Below are 22,891 nucleotides of genomic sequence, written 5' to 3' on the forward strand. Positions count from 1 at the left end.
AGGGCAAGTTGTCTCCCAGGTTTATCGGTCCGTTTGAGATCTTGGAGAGCATTGACGATTTGACTTATCGACTAGCTTTTCCACCGAATCTTTCCAGTATTCACGGTGTGTTCCACGTATCTCTGTTGCGACGATATGTGGCGGATGAGTCTCATATTCTGCAGCGGTCTGAGGTTCAGGTGAGCAAGGATTTGACCTATGTTGAGAAACCTATTCGTATCTTGGATCATAAGGATAAGGTTTTGCGGAACAAAGTCATTCCTCTGGTTTTAGTTCAGTGGCAACGCCGAGGCACTGAGAAAGCTACTTGGGAGCATGAGGACAGGATGCATGAAGACCTTCCTGAGTTGTTTTGATTTCATTCTTAAGTTGTATTCAGTTGCAAACTCTGTAAACGTTTGATTTGAATAAAGAATGTTTCTGATTTCTGTATTACATTCGGTACTTAAGATCTGATTTCGAGGACGAAATATCTTAAGTGGGGGAGAATGTAGTAGCCCGTAACCAAAATCAGTGATTAAGGGATTAATCAACGTTATTTAAATAGATTGGGTACCGGACGGATCGGAAGCTCCGATGCAGGATCGGAAAGTATTACGTCAGGCATGATGTGTAGCAGGATCGGAAGCTCCGATCACCCCTATCCGAAGTCAACCAGTGATATTTTGACACGTGGCAGATGAGGATCTTCAAAAGCTCCGATGGCAGGATTGGACGTTCCGATCGAGGATCGGACGTTCCGATCGATGAACGGAAGTTCCGATCGTTGTCTATAAATAGGAGGGCCAAGATTCAGATTTAGATGCACCAATCACCTCTTCTCTCTCGATTCCTTAGCCTTCTAACTCAGATCTAGGGAATTCTAGGCATCCCTTCGGGAATCCGGAAGTGGCATAGTGATCCAGGCATCGTAGCGGAGCTGAGGTCTAGTTTTGAGGCAATCAACAGCAAAGGGCTAACGACGGATGAAGGTATAGCTTTTGCTTCCTAAAAATATTTAGGAGTATGCAATAGCTTAGTTAAGGCTTTTAGAGCACTTTAATGATAGTAGTATCATTTGGCAGTGTAGAGCAGACTATAGGCGTGGACCTAGAGTTGGTAGAGCTTGCACTGATTTGAGGTACGAAAGTACTGTTCGAGATATCCTGACTGAGTATGCATGTATTATGTGACTGCATGGTTTATATGTCATTGATTTATGCTGCATTCATTTGCATACTGAGCTATCTCCTTCGAGATGTCTATTAGTAAGGTTGTACCCTATCCTGTTAGTGGATGGACTTCCATGGCTTTGGGTTCGATAAATCCACTGGTGTTATGGTATGGGAGCCACCTCCTCAAGCGACGGCACAGCGTGCTACATACCAGGGCCCGGTCTGTCTTTGTATCTGATCCTTGACCTCGAGTTATAGGGAGTTCACTTTGCATGCATGTATACTCATACTCTCGTACTGAGCGTTTTATGCTCATGTTTTGTACTCTGTGTTTCTGGACACAATATTCCATGGGGCAGGTTTGCGATTGGGTGAGGCGGGTGGATCCAAGAGGGGCTAGGCAGTGGTTGGCCAGCTGGAGCTTCGCCTAGGTTTTATTCTGTTGTAATTGGATTGATACAACTGTTCGATTGAGATTGTATATTGTTTATGGTTTTTGCAGTTTTATTCTGATTACTGTTTTGATTAAGTTAATTGCATGCCTAAGTTCTGTTTAGTAGGTGATCCAGGTAAGGGTCACTACACCCTCAATCTCCTTCACTTCTTCGCTGAATCCAATTCCATCATCCTGCTGAGTGGGTGCAACAATAGCCACCTCTAGATCATCTTTTCCTGCATGCTTACAATAATCTTGTGCCAAGTAATCCACAATATCAACAGAAAATACACAATCATCACTATCAAGAAATTTCATGGCATCATAGATATTGAATTTCACAACTTCTCCATCAAATTCCATAGTGAGTGTGCCATTGTGAACATCAATTTTGGTCATGGAAGTTTTCAAGAATGGTCTGCTTAACAGAATAGGACTATTATGATCACCGTTTTTCATGTCTAGCACATAAAAATCTGCAGGAAATACCAATTCATTCACTTGCACCAACACATCTTCTACTATTCCCCTAGGATATGCATTAGACCTATCCGCTAACTGAATAACAATTCCAGTTTTGTTCAATGGACCAAGTTTCAAGGATGCATAAATAGAATATGACATAATATTAATTGATGCTCCTAGATCTAACATGGTCTTCTCAAGTCTAACATTTCCGATAGTGCATGAGATATAAAACATACCTGGATCCTTGCATTTTGCGGGCAACTTTCGTTGGATCACAGCAGATACGTTCTCACCAAGTTCCACTTTTTGACAACCCTTCAGTGTCTGTTTCCTCTTTGCTGTGCACAGTTCTTTCAAGAACTTCGCATATCGAGGCACCTGCTTAATAGCATCTAACAACGGAATATTCACCTCATATCTACGAAAAGTCTCATAAAGATCCTTTATCCCTTCATCTTTTCTAGATTCCATAAGTGCTAAGGGGAAAAGGGCAACAAGCTTATACTCAGAAAGTGGAGAAAACTTACCTCTTGGCGTCTCTTCCTTGGATGCTTTGCCATCAGTCAATTTCGGCTCTTCTCGTAGCTCCTCTTTGGCTGGAGTGTCCACTTCTTTTTCCTTGATCTTCAACTCCTTCCCATTCCTTAGAGTGATTGCACTTGCGTTTTCTCTTGGGTTTGGGATTGTTTGAGATGGTAAAGCATTAGAATGTTGTGTTTCTAGATTATTGATGGCGGTGGCGAGCTGCCCCATCTGGGTGTTCAAGTTTTGGATACTTGCTCTTGTTTCCTGTTGAAAAGCTACAGTATTAGTTGCAAGATCGTTAACGATATTTTCAAGAAACTCACCTGGTGTTGGTATTTGAGGTCGCTGCTGTTGTTGAGGGTATGGTGGCCTATAAGCTTGATTGTGCGGTGGTGCTTGAGGCCCCGATTGATTTGCTTGAGGATTCCCATATCTCAGATTGGGATGATCCTTCCACCCAGGATTGTATGTGTTGGAATAGAGATCATATTTCCGCTGTGGTGGTCCAGAAAATCCTCCAGTAGCATTGACCTGTTCCACCGACTCTTCTTGAAGTGTGGGACACGTATCAGTAGCATGTTCCACTGCAGCACAAATCCCACATTCCTTTGCAGTTTGTCCATTCCCTACAGCCATCTGACGCACAAGAGACGTCAATTCAATTAATTATTGTTCAAGGGAAGAGACATTTACCTCGTTGTTCTTCCTTGGTGCATGCTCATTCCTGATGGTGCCAAATTGTCGAGAATTGACAGCCATACTCTCTATCAAATTCCTCGCTTGTACCGGAGTTTTGTCCACAAAAACTCCTCCACTGGCTGCGTCTAGCATACTCCTGTCATGAGGTAAAAAAACCTTCATAGCAAAATTGTATTAATTGATTTTCACTTATCTGGTGTTGCGGACAGCTAGCACAAAGTTTCTTGAACCGCTCCCAGTATTCATGCAGTAATTCTCCTGAGTATTGCTTGATTCCATAGATTTCCTTTCAGATGTTCGCAGCTCTAGAGGCTGGGAAGTATTTCTCCAGAAAGGTTCTTTTCATCTCTGTCCATGTTGTGATAGAACCAGAGGGCAAGTAATACAACCAATCCTTAGCAGCACTCTTCAAAGAGAACGGAAAAGCTCTCAGCTGAATCTGCTCCTCTGTCACTCCATGGGGTTTCATACTTGTGCAAACCACATGGAATTTCATCAAGTGTTTGTTAGGGTCCTCACCTGCAAGACCATGAAAATAAGGCAATAAGTGAATCAATCCAGACTTAAGCTCAAAATTAGCATTATTTTCTAATGTAGGAAAAATAATGCATAAAGGTTGTTGATTGGGATCAGGAGTGCCCAATTTTCTAAGACTCAGATTTGCGTTGGCAGCCATTTCTCTTGTCAGATCTTCAACCACGCACTCGTTCTCTTCTTTTCTCCTACGAGCTTCTCTCCTTCGTCTATGCAAAGTTTTTTCCATCTCCGAGTCTTATGGAAATTCTTCTTCTGAAGAATCACCTGGAAGCATGAACAAACCCGAGAAGCACTGGGGGAAGAATAAAAAAAATAAAAAATAAGAACACAATTAAATTAAACACCGTTCCCCGGAAACGGCGCCAAAATTTGGTAGCGCTTAATCGTGTCACGCCCAAATTACCCAACTCAATCAGATAATCACTAAAAATTTAGTAGTGTGAGTAGGGATCGTTTCCACGAGGAAAGGTAAATTTAATTGTGTTCTTAAAATACTGGAAATAAATAAAAGGGGTTTTTGAGATTTGGATTAACTACTGAAAATTTTAAGCAATTAAAATTAATAAGATTACTAGCATGCAAGATTGAAAATTAAAATAAAGAAATCAATAAGAGATGAGACTTGGTATCGGTCGACTACACCCTTGATATTCATTATTCATTCATCAATTTCCTAAAAATAATTAATCCTATCAAGTATTCATCATTGGAAACCAAATTCCCGTTTCACCTTAAGTTTAGCTAATCAGAAAACAGCATTCTAGATTAACCCTTACCAATAAATTAACCCGGATTCCAGCGATCTAGATTTAAATTTACGATAGCATTCAAACTAGTAAAACTGACGAACCTAGACAACACAAACACCAACGGTTGTATTTAGCCTAGTCAATACTTGACCCTACGATTCAATAAATTCAACAGCAGAAAATATCAAACGTAGTTGTTTTGAAAATTAGTTAATTCAAATAATTACGGATTCGAACTCTAATTTAGCTATAGTTTGCAAAACAAAATCCTAAGATGGCCAATCCTAAAATCTCGCATTCAAACATGAAATAAACCAGATCAAATATTGATACTTAACAAGAATTAAACACTGCAATTCGAATCTCATGAATAAATTATATCAAGGTTTCGTCTCCCTCAACCAAGTAAAGAGGTTTAGCTACAACGATTCATCACCAAATCCATAAAAATTTAAAGAAGAGAAGAAAACTAGAGAGAAAATTGAAAGAATAAAACCTAGCCGCCTTTGAGGGTCTCCAAAATCTGATAATAATCCCTCAAAAACGGAATTAAAAGCTTAATAAAGTCTAGAGTCCAAAATAAAAGAGTTTCCAAAATTACAAAATCCTTCCCGAAAAGCCTAGTGCGCTCGAGCGCTGGAGTACGGCCGCTCGATCGCTCAATAATATGCAATTCTCTGTTTTTTAAACTTCTTGGCCGCTCGATCGCTCTAATTCATCCGCTTGAGCGCTCGAAAATATGTGATTCTCTGTCTTGCCTCACCCAACGCGGTGCTCGATCGCTCGAGTTCATCCACTCGAGCGCCCAATAATCTTCGATTTTCTGCCTTCATTTTCTTCAACTTCGACACCTCCTACACATTAAACCCGAAAATATGTTACGAAGCTAAATGCATGCAAATTACAAAACTAAGATAAAACAAGAACAAAAGCAAATAAATGCATGCAAATTACTAACAAAATAACATCAAAATATGCAAACAAAACACGACTATCAGGCATCTCACAAGAGTTCTCTGCCCCAAAAACTCCTCAACAGAATGGAATTGCCGAAAGGAAGAATAGGACGTTTCAGGAGATGGCTAGGGTGATGATGAAGTCAAAAAATGTCTCCAAGAGATTTTGGGCAGAAGCATTAAACACAGCTTGCCATATTTCTAATCGTGTCTATTTGAGAAGTGGTTCTTCGATGACCTCCTATGAAATCCTCATGGGAAAGAGGCCAAATCTCAATTATTTTCCTATTTTTGGCTGTGTGTACTATGTTTTGAATGATAGAAATCACCTAGCAAAATTTGATTCTAAAAGTGATAAATGTTTGTTCCTTGGCTCTTCTACTAACTTTCGTGCATATAGGATGTATAACCTTAGGACCAGGATAATTATGGAATCTGTTAATGTTGTTTTTGATGATGGTGTAGATCTCAAAGGAAAAACTGCTGAAGATGATATTGAAGGCTTGATGGAAATTTGTCTCGAAGAACACAGTGTTGTTCCAGATGTTGCAACACCAAACACAACACTGGTTTCCTCCAGAAACTATTCATGAAGAAAATTCTCAAAATAATGAGAAAACTAAGGTATCTACTGAAAAAGATATTCCAAGCAAGATAGAAAAGAATCATCCATCATCACAGATCATTTGAGATGTTTATGGAACAAGGAAAACCCGAGCTAAGGACAAAGTTGACTACCATAAGATGGTTGGGTTAGTATGCATGAGTTCCGTATACTCACAGGTAATGCATTCTTGTTTTTTCTCCAATATTGAACCTAAGAATGTCAATGATGCTTTGAATGATGAATTTTGGGTAAATGCCATGCATGAAGAACTTGAACAATATGTCCGAAATCATGTTTGGTTTTTAGTTCCACCTCCTAATCATGGTAATTTCATTGGTACAAAATGGATTTTCGAAAATAAAACCGATGAATCAGGAAACATCATTAGGAACAAAGCAATGTTGGTTGCTCAAGGGTATACGCAGGTTGAGGGGGTTGATTTTGATGAGACCTTTGCTCCTGTTGCCCGCATTGAGTCAGTCTGACTATTGCTAGCAATTGCATGTCATATGGGTATAAAACTTTACCAAATGGATGTGAAGAGTACGTTTTTTAATGGTATTTTAAATGAGGAAGTGTATGTGAAGCAAGCCAAAGACTTTGAAGATCCACATCACTTGGATCATGTTTACAAGTTGAAGAAGGCACTCTATGGCTTGAAGCAAGCTCCACGAGCTTGGTATGGTAGATTGACCGAGTATTTGTTTGAAATTGGCTTCAAACGAGGTGAGGTTGACAAAACCCTTTTTTATTCAAAAGGCCAAAGGTGAAATTTTTATTTTTCAAGTTTACGTGTATGACATTATATTTGGTGCTTCCTCTCAAAATCATGTTGATAGTTTTGTTGATTGCATATCTTCTACGTTTAAAATGAGCATGGTAGGAGAATTAACTTACTTTCTTGGATTCCAAGTTAAGAAATTGAATGATGGTATTTTTCCGTGTCAAAGTAAGTATGCAAAGAATTTAGTGAAAATGTTTTGCAAAGAGAATGTTAAGAACATGAAAACCCCAATGGGCTCGAGTGAAAAATTGGGAAAAGACAGTGTTGCGGCTGGTGTTGACAATGCCATGTATCACAGCATGATAGAGAGTCTTTTGTATCTGACTGCTAGTCGTCCTGATATCATGTTCAGTGTGTGTTTATGTGCTAGGTACCAATCTGATCAAAAGGTAACCCATTTAAAAGCTGTTATGAGAATTTTGAAATATGTTTCGGGTACATTGGATTTGGGATTATGGTATACAAGGGAAACCAACACTAATCTTTTAGGTTTTAGTGATGCTGATTGGGCTGGTGATGTTAATGATAGAAAGAGCACTACGGATGGGTGTTTTTATCTTGAAAATAAATTGGTTTCATGGTATAGTCGTAAGCAAAATTGTGAGTCACTTTCGACTGCTGAATCAGAATATGTGGCAGCCGAAAGTTGTTGTTCACAACTTCTTTGGATGAACCAAATGATTGAAGATTATGGTTTTAAGAGTGAACCCCCCATTGTTTATTGTGATAATTCGAGTGCTATTGATATATCAAAGAATCCAGTTCAACACTCACGCACAAAACACATTGACATTCGTCATCACTTTATTCGAGATTTGGTAGAAAAAGGTATGATTCGAATGGAGTTTGTTGGAACCAATAACCAATTGGCAGACATTTTTACTAAAGCATTAGATCATGAGAGATTCTCAACTCTTTGGAGGTCTCTCAGCATGTATGCATTATAATCCTTTGCATGTGTTGTCTTCGGTGTTACAATACCATCGACAACACTGTTGTTTTTCTTGTCATGCATACTTAGGATTTTAGGCATTCTGCATTTACTATGTTATGAGTGGTATTTAAATCTCTGTTACAGTGATTCAATTAATGTCAAGTTTTTCTGCAATTTTTTAAAGCACACTGACCCTTTTATTTTTGAACTCTGACTAAACCACCAAGTAGTTGAGGAATATACGTGTATTCCATGTTCTTGTTCCATGTGAAAGGTGGTTTTGCAAATTCAGTGTTCATCTTATTATCAAGTTTGTTGACCAATGCCATAAATACAAACTTTTTCAAAAATCAGAAGAAAATGGAAAAAAACTACCTAATTGAGTCCAATGAAGACTGTTTTTTTAGTGTGCAGGCTACCACTTCTGGAATTTTTCTGAAAAAACTAGGATAATCAAGTGTGCAGGTTTCAAATATTTTTGAAAAACTTTTGTGTTGTTGATGATGTTGTCAACACGAGAGGCAACACTACACTTGTCAACATATCTTATGCTTGTGATTGCATTTTTATTTTATGTTACACTCTGTTTAGGAATAAAATAGGTCATGCATATGCATTTTTGCTAATAGGGTTCTGTTTTTGGGTAAGGTTCTAAATAGACAAATTTTGATGATTTACCCTATTTACTGAAAATTGAATTTTTGTGATTGATTTTTGTTTCAGTGGAGTTAGGCTGATGTGACGTTAATTCTGAAAGATTTGTGCTGAAATAGTTATCTCGGATTATTGCCTTATTTATGAGATTTTATCTCTTAATCCCGGTTTTTAAATCTTGGCCACTAGAAAAGTTATTGTTAGTAACTTGGAGAGTTAAAGGATCAGGATAATTATGAGTTTTTTAGAGGAAAAATCTTACCGTTGGTGATAGGGGTTATATTTATGAGTTCTCATATTTATCGGGCCTTATCTTCTTCTTGCTTTCTCAAATCCCGATTGTTTTCTCTGCAAACTCTATCTCTTTCTCACTCTCAAATTCGATTTTTCATGGCAAGCTTTGATCCTCAAGACATTAGAAGCGAAATGGGACATGTGAATCCGGATGTTGCCGCCGATGTTACAACACCGCCAAACCCCACTTCTGACACTACCTTGCCGATCGTTCCAGTTCCCGTGGAACCCGTTCCACTTGCTGTTCTTATGCCTGGCGAACCTGGGAACGCCATTGATTTGGAGAATCCACCAGATTTCTCTGTCTTGAATCGGGTTCATCATCCTCCACCGATGGCTTGCCGATCAAAGAGGCAGGCTGGGTATAACCCTGATTTTACCTAGTCCAAAAGATTTTACAAGGGTCCTCGTATTTCCATGGCTGAAGAAGATCGCAGCTCCGGTGATGATTCTGATGATTATAATTACGAGTTAGTTGCTCGCAAAAAACCCTTATCCACCGATGCCTCTGCCTCTGCTCCAACTGCTAAATCTGCTTCTGAAAGCAGTGATTCGAGTTCTTTTGATGAAGTTCCTCCTCCCACTCAATCGAAGAAAGTCGATGGTGAACCATCCAATCCTCAAGAAACTGCTTTTTCTGACGAAGATGCCACTCTGGCACAAATTTTGGAGAGTCTTAAGCAAGGGAAGGCTATGCCCTCTGTCTCCACAGGCCATCAATCTGATGATGAACCTGATGCTGAGATGATGGAAGAATGTGCCAAGGGCAAAGCTCATCAAGAGTCTGAAAATTCATCGTCTTCGTCTTCTGCCGATTCTGACGCTGACTCTTCTGATAAGAATGCAGATATAGGTGATGAAGAAGACTCTGAAGATATTTCCAGCATGGATGCTGATGAAGAACCCCTGGACCAAGAGGATGTTTCTACTGCTGATACCAGTGTTGCTGTTGGTGTTGTCAACACCACAGACAACACTGTTGATGAGGACTATGACCTTGATGCTGCTCATTCTCTCATGTTTTATTCTGGCGATGCTGCTGCTGTTTGGCCTCTGTTCGCTCACAGAGGACTACTGGATGAGAGGAACATAGATGTACGATCCTATGATAGGTACAATCTTGTTGATTTTCTGAAGCTTAGGAAGTTTTATTCTACGGTTGTTGCTGTGATACCCTACTGTAAGAGGGTGATTTTGGAATTCTATGCCAATCTAACCTCAAGCATTGAAGATCCAGAATTTGCGAAGTTTGGTTTGGTATATCTTCAGGGTAGGCTGTTCGAGTTCACTCCAGCCGTGATCAATTCTCTTTATTCAACCCCAGAAGTTGATGAAGGCCAGCCTCCAGAAATTAATGAAGTAATTTCTGTTCTCACGGGTGGCTTGGTCAAAAAGTTCTCGGACCATTTTTATGCATCTAAGCTCACATCATTTTATTATGTGTTTCACAAGATAGCTTGAGGAATTGGACACCTTCATCCAACTCAACAGTAATGACAAGACCACAGGCGGTCATTCTTTATGCCATAGGGACTGGGAGTCCTTTCAATTTTGGAAAGCAAGTATTCCGTACAGTGCTCCAATTTGCTGATGGAGGACTCAAGTCTACAAAGCTACCGTTTTCCTCTTTGATTTATGGTATTTTGGAATCTCAAGGGTTTATCCGCAATATCACTGAAGAGCTCACTGATCAACCTGAGATTTTGAAGTTAGCAGCTGGACTTCTCAAGGGAAATCGAGTTCTTGATTTACCCTGGACTGCTACTCCTAATCCTGCTGCTGAAGTTGCTGATGTTGCACCCGGTGTTGCCAACACGGGTGACAACACTGAAGAAACAGTGCGTACTCCTACCCCTCTGGAATTTACCACGGCCACTCTTCAACTGCTGATGACTCGTGCTGAGGAGAAGATTGCTCAAGCGCAGGAAGATATTGCCTTCTACAGCATGGTCTTGGCTGATTGTCGGAGACAACTTGACATTTCTGGCCAAATAGGGGGAGATAGTGCACAAGATGAAGCAGCTGGTGCTGATGAAGCTGCTGATGCTGCCGGTCCATCTGGGACTAAAGATGATGTGGATGAAGCTACTGCTCAAGAAGGATCCGATAGTAATCAATTTTAGATTTTGCTCCTTCTCTCATCTTTGCTTAGTTGTTAAGTTTTGATTTAAATATAACTGTTTTATTTGATCTAGTTATGTGCCTCAAATGCTCTTATTTGCTTTAACTAGACTAACAATTTCTACCCCAGTTATGCTCTGAATATGAATTACATAATCCCTTACTCATGGCTCATGTTATCCTTGGTGTTGCCAACACAAGGGACAACACTTCAGGGGGAGAAGAATTTTTAAACTCAGAGGGAGTTTATGTTTATGTTTACTTGTGCTGTGTTATGTGCAGAAAGCAAAAAGGGGGAGATTGAAAGGAATATTATTCCTTGAATATTTTGGTCCTTGATATAATTGATATTATGTGATTTTGCTTTCTAGACAAGTTAAAATATTTGGTGAATATCCTATGTATATTTCGAATATCTTATAAAATATATTTGTCATGATCAAATTTATTTTGATATGGTAGATAATCGATATATTATGAGTTGATAATTATCAAGATATGATTTGATTAGATTTGATAGAGTTTGATTCCTACTTTAACATGTTTTCTTATTAATGTAGGGCTTTATCTAAGGAAACCTTCAAGTCTTGGACTCCAATCTTCCAATCTATAAAAGAAGTGTTTCACGCACAAGATAGACACGGCTTCAGACGTACAAAACCGCTGCGTAATCATTGAAGAATTATGTTGAAGAATTGAAGAAATCTGAAGCAAGGTTTTGCAACCTTCGTTGTTGCTTGTCCCCGTGTTACCGTTCGTATTGAAGACATCGGAGACAACACAGTGGGAACTGTGTTGTTGAAGATCTTTTTGTGTTTCTTCAATTTAGGTTATAAGAGTTGCATCTATTATTTTTTACTCTGATTTATTTAGGATGCAAGTTTGATTTCTCAACTTGTTGACAAATTTAGGATTTAATGACTTTTTATAAAATTACTAGGATTACTTTGTAAGACCGATCTTATGTTTACTAGTGATATTTAGCCCTAAGGCACCCGCACGAGTTTTTATACTCGTGCAAAATTAATTACTTGTGTTTTATTTACGCTTTAAATTTTCGCTGCACTTTGTTGTCTGTGGTGTTATAACACAAAGTACAACATTGCCTATTTTCACATAACGAACCACGTACACCGTTTCTTTCAGATATTTTTTTATATTTGTAGTGATAGACAAATTGAAAGAGATGCCGAAAAAGAAAATTACTTTCTATGCTTGTTTTGCTTATATTATTTTAAATGGAAGGTTTTAGATTTTCCAATTTTTTAGTTTTTTAATAATTTATATGTGAAGTCCCAAAGAAAGTTTTTTTGAATACGCCCCTGCGTGAGACGGATCAACTCTATTCATATTTATGATAAAATTAATATTTTTGGCATTTTTTGTGAACCTACATACCTTCGGTTCCAGATTTCTGGTCTCTTCTCTACAGTTTATGAGAAATGTGGTCAGGTCTAAGTAACATGATATTTTTTAAAAACATTTTGTATAGAACATAGTTACTCTAATTAAGTGTAGAAAAAATTGTATTTTTATCACGTAATTTTATCATTTTATGATTTCGGTCTTTCATGTTTTTCAAATTTGATTTTAGTTTCGCGTTTTTTGATTTTTAACAATTTTAATTATTCTTTTATAAAAAATGCAGACATGATACTATATATATCATCTTCATAATCGCGCTATATTAGTGCGTCATTCGACAAAGAACTAAAATTGGGAAAAACAATAAAATAAAACAAAACAAAGATGGTTCCCTTGATTATATAATACGATCAATTATGATATTTGAAATTACAATGTAGAGCTACGCCTAGGGGTGGGTCGGTACGGTATACCGTACCGAAAGTCGGATAATGTATACCGTACCGAAAAAAATGGTATAGAATTTTTTCATATCGATACCGTACCGTATACCGAATATACCGAATTTTCGGTATACCGAACTTTCGGTATGGCGAAAATCTATACCGTGTACCGATACCGAATTCAAAAAAATTCGGTATACCGGCAAAAAAGTCGGTATACCAAAAATTTTCATATATATATTTTTTTAAAAAAATTATTTTTCGGTATTTCGGTATATATCGGTATACCGATACTGATACCGATACCGATACCGATACCGAAAATTTCGGTACGGTATCATACCGTACCGAAATTTTCGGTATACCGATTTTTTCGGTAATTTCGATAATTTTTTCGGTACGATTTTCCGATATTTTGGTATTTCGATATTTTTTCCCACCTTTAGCTACGCCACCAGCTTTTCATTACCACAAAATTTTACACACGGCTTTGGTCTAGGCTCTACAGTGGTTTCTTCTTCTTCTTCTTTTTTAATTATTATTAATTTAAAAACATAAACAAAATCCATTTTTAATTTAAATAATGAAAAATTGCAAAAGTATTGCAATCTTCCATCACTGACCACGGACGCTGAGCTCCCATGGGTATTAACCCATGAGATAGGTGGATGTATTTTATTTGTTCTAATCATGTGGGCCCCATATAATTCAGTGAGACTCACATGATTTGAACCAACCAGTGATTGTCATCTATTCCATGGGGTAATACCCATGAAGTATGATCGAAGCTACCGGTGTTCGCAGCACCTTCACGTGGGAACCTGCAACATGCAGGTCCCCATGCACCAATTTTTTTTTTTTTGTTTTTTTATCATTATATAATTAATAAATATTTATATAAAATCATTATTTATTTATTATTACTATGGTAATTTTGTTTCACAAAAAGTCAAATTTTAAAATTTGAATTTGATGATCAACTAGAAAAAATATTATAGAATAAACATTCACTCAAGAACACCTCAACTTCAAAAGCTTTTAAACTAAAAATACATGCCTAAAAAAATACTCATATTCAAACATTATTCTCAAAATTCTTTAACATATTTTTAAAAAATCTTTAACCGAAACGTAAAGAACGATTCACGTTTCACAATTTTACATAATGCTTATAAAAAACTCATAGAATCAAATGCAATATACATATCTTACACATCAACATACATCTTTTTTCCATCAAATATGTATATTCTCGATTGGTGGTTTCAAAAGCATTTAAAACTTTCCTTATCGTTGTAGGTTGGAGATAACAAGAACCTTAGTAGCTAGGGACGGAGCCACCCTTGGCCTAGGTTGGGCTCCATCCCCACCCATTTTTTTTAAAAAAAATTTAAGTAGTTAAATTTTTTTTTTTTTAAAAAAAATCAGCATCATCCAAAAAAAATTAAAAATAGAACACTTCATTATATTTTTTAGTTGGTTTATTATCGTAGGTTATGAAATTATGCGATTTTAAGATAAATTCGACAACTCTAAAACTTTGTCGAATATTTAGTTGCGATAATATTGATCTATACTACACATGAATTTTTAAGTTTGGATTTTACCCTAAAAAATATTGTAGCGAAATTTAGAAAAAATAATTAATTGGTTGAAAATTGAAATATTCGAGAATTATTAAATTTGCAATTATTATTGAGCTTGTATTGCAAATTTTTTGGTTATAACTGAAAATTCAACAATTATGAGATTTGAAAAATGACCGTTTGATGTAACTTTTTGGGTTGATTGAAATTTTCTAGTTAGGTATTTCATAAAATGAAGAAAATAAAAATTTAAAAGTTATTTTTAAACCGAAAGAGCGTATATTGACATATCAGGGACATACATCAATTACAGTCTAGGGTGGCGGAAAATATCAAATTCAATCGAAATAATCTACTGAGTTGAATTCATCTGAAAAATTGGTTTAGTTTATTCAGATCACGTCCAATTTTAAATTTTAAAAATATTGGTTAGGTCACTTCAGTTTTCAATTTAACATAATAGTTTTGTTTACTGGAAAAACTTAATATTTATTTAAAAAAATTAATATAATTTGATAAACTTTCTAATAAAATTTTATTGGACAATAGAACTAGACTTGAAAATATATTTTTTAATAAATAATTTAAATTTATATAATTCAATTTTTAAATAAAATTTTTGAAGTAAAACTTAATTTTTTATAAAAAAAATTATAAAAGATCGAAATCGCTTAATTTTTTTACTGATCAAAATAACAAATTCTTTTTTGTTTTATTTTTTTGGTCTTCGTAGTAAAGTTCGAATGGTTCTTTTATTGAAAAAAAGTTAATTCAATTTTATAAAGTTCGATTCGCTTTTAACTGACTTTTCACTCATATATGTCTAACACGGGGAGGAGCGAGTGACCGCTTAAATCGGTGTCTACTAGCAAGTATACTATGTTAAGTAATAGTAAAGTGGACAAAGAGTCCAAGTATCGAACCCACAGAAACTGTTGTCAATTCTCAAGATTTGATTATTTTACTTAATCTAGACAAAATAATAGAAATGAACAATTATTGAATAAAATAAGAATTTAAAAAATAATAATAATGAAATTAACTAGAAACTAGAACTCAATAATAATGCTAATTAACATTAGCCAACCAAGACACACGTAGGTACCGAACAAATCATGTAACATGTAGTCGCTTTGGGATTCAGAGTTAATCTTAGATTACGGAAATTTTCCTAAATTGTTTAAACTTTAAAGGTCTATTTCTAGAACAATCAAACCTATTCAAATATTGACGGATTAAATTTTTATAATTCTAATCAAATTTGAATGCATTAAATATTTGTGGAAATTCAGTTATCTCCTAAACCGCACATTGAAACCGAATACTATTTCTAGTCAGTTTTACCATGTGTTGATTATTAAAGTGATCAAAATCAACCCCTTCTCTGTCGACTTAGGACCAATTAACATGCAAGCAAACAGTTGATCAGACTATTGATCACAACACAAAAATAAATCTAACAATCAATAAAATAAAATCAATTCTGAAAAATCCCAAATAAACATGCACGTTTTTTACATGAATTTGTTCGGCCCAATCACGCCGTCTTGGTTGAAGAAAATCTACTCAATAATTGAAAAAAATAATTTAATAAACAAAAATAAAGAAGAACAGGAGAAGAAAAAGTGTAGAATCTTCTCCCAAGCTCCGAGCCGCCGCCTTCTGTCTCTGATGCGTGTGTTGTGATCTCTCTTCAATCTGCTGGAAAATTCGCTATTTAAATGACCAAGAATCCCCAAAAGATAATATCCATCCCGAGCAAGAGTTTCCAAAATTACAAATTTTGTACGTGCGTCTCGCTCGAATGACAACAATGTGCGCTCGAGCGAGCACTACTCTTCCCCGATGATTTCTGATAACATCTTTCTCGCTCGAGCGAGTACAACTTGCGCTCGAGCGAGAACTTCTCTGCCTCGTTAATTCTTTTTCTCATAGCCAATGCGTAGCTGCGCAGCTTTCTTGCTCGATTGCGCTTTACCTTAGTGCGATAGCGCTTAAGCTTGCGCTATACATTAGCGCGATATCGCTTAATCTTTAGCGCGATAGCACCTTTTCTAGGGCCCTTCGTTAGAGCGATAACACTAGTTTAGAGATGTTTGTTAGAGCTCTTCGTTAGCAGCTCTGCTCTTTAGCGCTTCAAACTCTTATTCTTTCTTTTATTTTCTCTAAACTCTTTTGATTTTCATTTTTCCTACAAATAAAATTTGGAGAGTGAAATACACATGAATGCAATAAAACACATAAAAACACATAAAATAATATGAATGCACATAAAATAGACATAAAAATATCACGAACTAATGCACACAAAATGCACTTATCAGTCAGCCTCAGGTACTTTTGAATCCTGGCTCCGCCCTTGTTGGTAGTGATCCTAGCCTTGCACAATCGTTTGATCGTTTGAACGAGAGAAGAGAGAGAGGTGAAAAGGGGTAGGCGGCGGCTAGGGGTGAGAAGTATGCTAAAAGGATTTTGATGCCCAATGGGCTTGGAAATCGGCCTATTAGTGGCAAATACTGACTTTTAAAATATTTCTCTCTTAATTATAAAAATTTTACTGCACCAACGTAAAACTTAAAATAACATAAAATATTTTCATAACTCGTTCTAAGGCTAGTCTCGTTCCCCAGTCTAGAATTAATCTCAACCTGAAAACATCAAAAGCTAACTTACAAACATTAAACATTAGATAAATTATCTAATATTAAAATACGAAAGGTAAACAAAATTAACGGTTAAAAAAATTAAACTGATTAAATAAATTTTTTTATGATCATTTATATTTATAGAAATATTGGTTAGCTTAAATAAAAATATTTAGTTTACATTTACTTCATATTATATTTTTTAATATAAATTTTATTTTTAATTATAAATTTGGTTAGCGTAGTTGCTGACATATTTTAATTCGTTTAGATTTGTGGAGGTTCCTCAGTAGTCAGTTCTATGGACATATCTAGAAAAATTAATTCGAATTTAAGGAGGTCCTTCGGTTACAATTTGGTTAGCACATATATTTTTTATTTCGTAAAAGTTTGATTTTTGTTAATAATTATTTAATTTGTTTACTAAGTATATTTTAAATTTCTACGATCAGAGTTATTAGACTTTCAAATTTAAATTATATATAAGCGAGATTTTTTACTTTGTGTTTAAATTAAAATATTAATATGGTAAGTTTTAAATTTTTATTTCATTATTTTTAAAAAAAAATTAAAAATCAAATTGGATTAATCGGGTTAGTCTGGTTCGAGTTCACCATTTTCGAGATGATTTTGGTTTGTCTCGAGTTCGGGTTGAGGAATTTTTTAATAGTATTTTGCGTCAACCCGACCCGAATCTATCTGAATTAACTCATCTAAGTTTGTTTAGAGAACTGAGGAACATCTACAAATCCAAACGAATTAAAATAAGCCAGCAACTCCGCTAACCAAATTTGTTATTAAAATAAAAATATATTAAAAAATAAAATATAAAATAAATGTAATCAAAATATGTTTTGTAGTAGCCCGTACCCAAATAAAGTAATTAAGGGATTAATCAACACTAAATGAAACGTTATGGACTGATGAAGATCGGAAGCTCCGAAGGTGGGATCGAAAGCTCCGATGTATGATCGAAAGTTCTGATGGTATTACGTCAGCCATGACGTGTGGTTGATTGGAAGCTCCGGTCGAGTACAGACGTTCCGATCACCCCTATCCGAAGTCAACCGGTGAGACCTTGACACGTGGCAGATAAGGATAATCGGAAGCTCCGATGTCGGGATCGGAGGTTCCGATCGAGGATCGGAGGTTCCGATCATTGTATATAAATAGAAGGCCGAGTATTCATTTTCAAATGCCAATTCCGAGAATTCCTTTCCATTCTAGGCTTATTTGAGTAGTTCTAGCTTTCCTAGGCTTGACCCGGGGGTCGGCGAGGCGTTCGAGAGTCGCAGAGGAGTTGTGCCTAAGTTCTGGGGGTATCGACATCAAAGGGCTGACGACGGACGCAGGTATAGCTTTTGCTTCCTAAAAATATATAGAAGTATGCAATAACTTAGTTAAGGCTTTTAGAGCACTTTAATGATATTAGTATCATTTCGCTGTGTAGTGCGGACTATAGGCGTGGACATAGAGCCGGTAGAGCTTGCCTAGTAGTTGAGATATAAAAGTACTGTTTGAGATATCCTGACTGAGTATGCATGTATTATGTGACTGCATGATTTATATGACATGATTTTATGCTGCATACATTTGCATATTGAGCTATCTCTTTTTGAGATGTCTGGTAGTGGGGTTTTTACTCTATTATGTTAGTGGATGGACTTCATCGATTTGGGTCCGGAGTATCCACTCGTATTTGGTATGGGAGCCACCTCCTGAAGCGACGGCACAACGTGCTACATACCAGGCCCGACCTGTCTTTGTTATCTGATCCTTGGCCTCTAGTTTCAGTAGGCGGTGCACATGCATTCATGTATTTATATAATACGGTATACTCATACTCTCGTGCTGAGCATTTTATGCTCACGTCTCGTACTTTGTGTATCTGGACACCCTATTCCATGGGGCAGGTTTGCGATTGGATGAGGCGGGTGAATCCAGGAGGGACTAGGCAGTGGATAGCCAGCTGGAGCTTTGCCTATGGTTTTATTTTGATGTATTGGGATTATACAGTTTTCGATATAGTTGTATAATTATTGGATATTGCAGATTCCTTTTATTGAGATTGTATAATATTTATTGCTTTCGCAGTTTAATTCTGAATTAATGTTTTATTAAGATAATTACATGCTTAAGTTTCTGATTAGTAGGTGATCTCGGTAAGGGTAATTACATGTTTAATTAGGTAAACCAATATTCTTAAATATAACTGATCACAAACAAATTTATTTAATCATTTTAATTTTTTTAACCATTAAATTTTTATTTTTTATCTCTTTAATATTTTTTTTAGTTGGTCATCAAGTTCGAAATTTAAAATAAAAAATTTGGCTTTTTTGAGAAATAATATTTTGTATTTTTTAAAATTAATTAAAAAAACCCTCTACAGTCTATGAGAAACGTTGTCAGGTAACATGATATTTTTTTAAAAAATTGTTTAGCACATAGTTACTCTAATTAATTATAGAAAAACTCTATATTTGATCATGTAATCACTTTATGACTTATGTTTTTCTTTTGTTAGCCGTACATCTCCCAATTTTTTTTATGATTTTAGTCTTTTTTTTTTTTTTACCAAAAATGTTGATGTTATACTACTCACGTTGGTTCCACTTTTATATTGTTGTGACGCCAGTGTCATGTTAAAAAAATGATAAAATTTCGAAAAGGAAAAAAACCAAAAATAACACTTTAAATCTAAAATCTGACTAATCGCAAAGAGACAAATATACCGTGACCGAAAAACAAATCCCCCTTGATTATGTAACAACCAATTATGATATTTAAAACCAGAATGTAGAGCTTTGCAGACCTGTTCCTTTAAAATTATCATTTACACCGAATTCATACAAGGGAGTATGGCTCTAATATATCCTACATGCCCACATAAAAAGGGGAAGAAAACATTACATTTTGCTATATTACTCCGCAAAATCTCGTCCTCCACAAGAATTCAAAGTGAGAACGGATTAGGAGGTGTATAAACTATAGGAATATTCGACATAGTGATGTTGCCATTGAGGATGTTTGGTGCCACGGAATCCTCTCCTATCACAGGATTCACCGGCACGACCTTCTCTGGAACGACCTTATTCCCATCAACCTTAGCCAACACCTCAAAATGCATCATTACAGACTTAGGCTTAGTTCTCCATTCTGGGAATCCCTCGAACGAGAATTCGTTCCCGTCTTTTATCTTCTTCTCAACTCCAAAACTTATCTTCACAAAGGTTTGGGCAGATACATCTGCCTTCAAAAGCTTAAAGGAACCCTCCTTGTTGGCTTTGGGGCCCAAAACAGAAGAGAGCAGCACTTCAAAACCAAGCAAGTTCGAGTTCGAGCCATTGATGGATGTGACAGGCCACAACGTGCTAAACCGGTCAGGTGCGAGAAGAGAGGTTGCTTCTCCTTTGAGATCAATGCCTGACAAAGAGTGCATTTTGTTAGCTTTAACTTTTCCCATATTTATAAGGTTTGACTAATATAACAATAACTACTTCTGAAAGTTGAGTTTTTAAAATCCGAACTCACCCATATTGTCTGCTTCCATGAAGTTTCTCTTCGATGCTGAGGAGAGCTCAACTAGACCAGGGGCAAGGCGCTTAAGCTTGAGTTTGTTAGTGGAAGAGGAGGTGGATGACGATGAAGAAGGGGAGGTGAGTGACGTTGGGCCAACGATTCGAAGGGAAACGAGAGGACCATTGGGTGAAGAAGCAGCATGTCGAAGACGCTTTGCCAGCGTCAAAAGACCCCACGCAAAACCATCATTTGTTCGATTCAATGGAAGTGGAAGCTCGATAGGATTCCGCAGGCTCACTGATCTGGCACCTGTTACAGTGACCACTGCACCATCTGCCAGGATTACTTTCTTTAGAACACCAGCATCCACATCATGCTGCATAACATTTTAACCAAAAAGATCAGTGTCAAGTTAATATAGTATAAAGGGGCAACGAAACATTGAATTGCCAGAGAATCAACCATAGATACGCATAATTGCGACAGGTATTCAATAACATTCAAGAAACAACTTAATGGCTCAACCTCCATATTTGAAACCTCCATTTACAACCGATAAAACACAATGCACGCTTGCTAAAAGCTGAGTGATCAAATTTCATAGAATCACACAAGGTAGTGATAAATTTTTCTTCCCTTTATAGTGAAGCGAACCATACAGATCATGCATTATATTTCTTCAACCATATTCATACTTCAAAACTTTTATTAATCACCAAAAACATGGACTTACAGGCAAAGAAATTCTCATGTCCTTGGCATCCTGAATCCAGAGCTCCATTGGACCCGCCAATTGAAAAGGAGCAAGAACTGGCATCTGATCATCCAATCGCCGCCGGTCCACCAACCCATTTTCGTACCCAGGCTTACTCGGATCTTCCATTTGAAAAATGGGGAGATCCACGTACTCCCAACGCTTCACATCCTCCAACAGCTTAAAAGGTAACACCTGATTATCTACCTCGACATCGAATTCATATGCTACTGACTTCCCCACCAAAGCGTCCCTCAAATCGAAACCAGATATCTTAATTTCGTCAGATTGGAACCCTAATCCATTCACAATGGCTTCCTTCAAATCCTATACAAAACAACAAAATCAATCAAATAACAAGCCAAAGGGGAAATTTTTGTACCAAAAACTCGGAAGTGTCCTACCTTGATAGCCTTGGGATACACGGCATCCAAATCTTTCGTGGTAACCGATGCGGCTGACGAAGAAACTCGAATTGCGATCAAAACCAAACAAAACAATGCAGCAAAATACAGCGAACGAAACCTCAAATCCATCGGAAACAGAATGAAAATTCGGAATGTAATAATGTCAAGAAATCGTCTTCGTCTCCTTTGCACAAATTCTACGGGGAAATCAATATGTGCAGAGGAAATGTAGGATTCGTGGATTCTTCAGAGGATATACGTATATAAGAGAGATGTATCTAGAACATTGGCGGTGATGACGTGGAGGTGACAGACCAATAGGAATTGAGAGAATGATGCGTCAGTTGCTTCCATTGGAGCGTCACAATTCGTTAAACGGCGTCGTATCGAAGTGGAATATTAATATTAAAATTGGAAAGAGAAATTGAGACAAAAATTAAAAAATGGCTTCGCCCGGACTCGAACCGGAGACCTTCAGTGTGTTAGACTGACGTGATAACCAACTACACCACGAAACCCCTTTTGGTGCTTTGCCTTCATGTTATATATATAAATAATATTTTATTAACTCAGAAACATATCCCAATCGTTATGGGCCTGGCTGGGCTGGGTTGGTATTTTTTTGGGCTACATGATGGGGAATCGCCATTTCAGTATTATAAACAAGAGCTTTATGTAAGTGATTCAAGTGCATAAATAATACGTTGATTTATATACACTAGTGTAAAATGCATATGATTTGCATGTGTAAAATAAATGATTTTTTATTTAATTTTTTTTAAATAAAAAAAATAGATTGAGAGAGAGGTTTATTGAGATAGTGGATAAGAAGGGGTAATTATGGAATAAAAAATTTTGGTGTCCTCAAAGTTAGTTACTATAATATACTCAACTTTTATATAATAATATTAATATATGCTAGTAATATAATAACTCAAATGATCCTGTAGAATTGAAACATATATATGGATTTATATATATACTAGTATTATATATATACCAGTAATATCCGTATATGAAATTTTACATGCATAAATAATATATGTTATATTTAACGACGTTTCAGTTATTTTTAAATTGAAAAAAATAAATATAAAATATGATAGTTATAAGTGCTGAATAACAAATTTATTGAAACGTGAAATTAGAGAATTTGATCAATCACTTCTTCATCATCAATAGAATCATTGATCGCGCCCTAGGGTTCTATTTTATCATAGATCCGATACATATTCACGTTTTTTCTTTTCC

The 22,891-nt window shown here is 36.4% G+C and overlaps 1 protein-coding gene and 1 non-coding gene across 2 annotated transcripts; both read right to left on the bottom strand.

Annotated features, from left to right (window-relative positions):
- Window positions 1-19,759: 19,759 nt before the first annotated feature.
- LOC140866161 (protein TUNICAMYCIN INDUCED 1) lies at window positions 19,760-21,857 on the bottom strand. Its single transcript, XM_073271068.1, has 4 exons — window positions 21,638-21,857; window positions 21,213-21,560; window positions 20,492-20,855; window positions 19,760-20,383 (listed from the first exon to the last, which is right to left on the bottom strand). The coding sequence occupies exons 1-4, from the start codon at window positions 21,767-21,769 to the stop codon at window positions 19,914-19,916; spliced, it is 1,314 nt and encodes a 437-aa protein (XP_073127169.1). The 5' UTR covers window positions 21,770-21,857; the 3' UTR covers window positions 19,760-19,913.
- Window positions 21,858-22,084: 227 nt separating this feature from the next.
- TRNAV-AAC (transfer RNA valine (anticodon AAC)) lies at window positions 22,085-22,158 on the bottom strand. Its single transcript has one exon. It is a non-coding gene; the product is annotated as a tRNA-Val (tRNA).
- Window positions 22,159-22,891: the final 733 nt, after the last annotated feature.

This window comes from Henckelia pumila, chromosome 4 (assembly GCF_033568475.1).
Source record: "Henckelia pumila isolate YLH828 chromosome 4, ASM3356847v2, whole genome shotgun sequence".
In the NCBI taxonomy this organism is placed as follows: Eukaryota; Viridiplantae; Streptophyta; class Magnoliopsida; order Lamiales; family Gesneriaceae; genus Henckelia; species Henckelia pumila.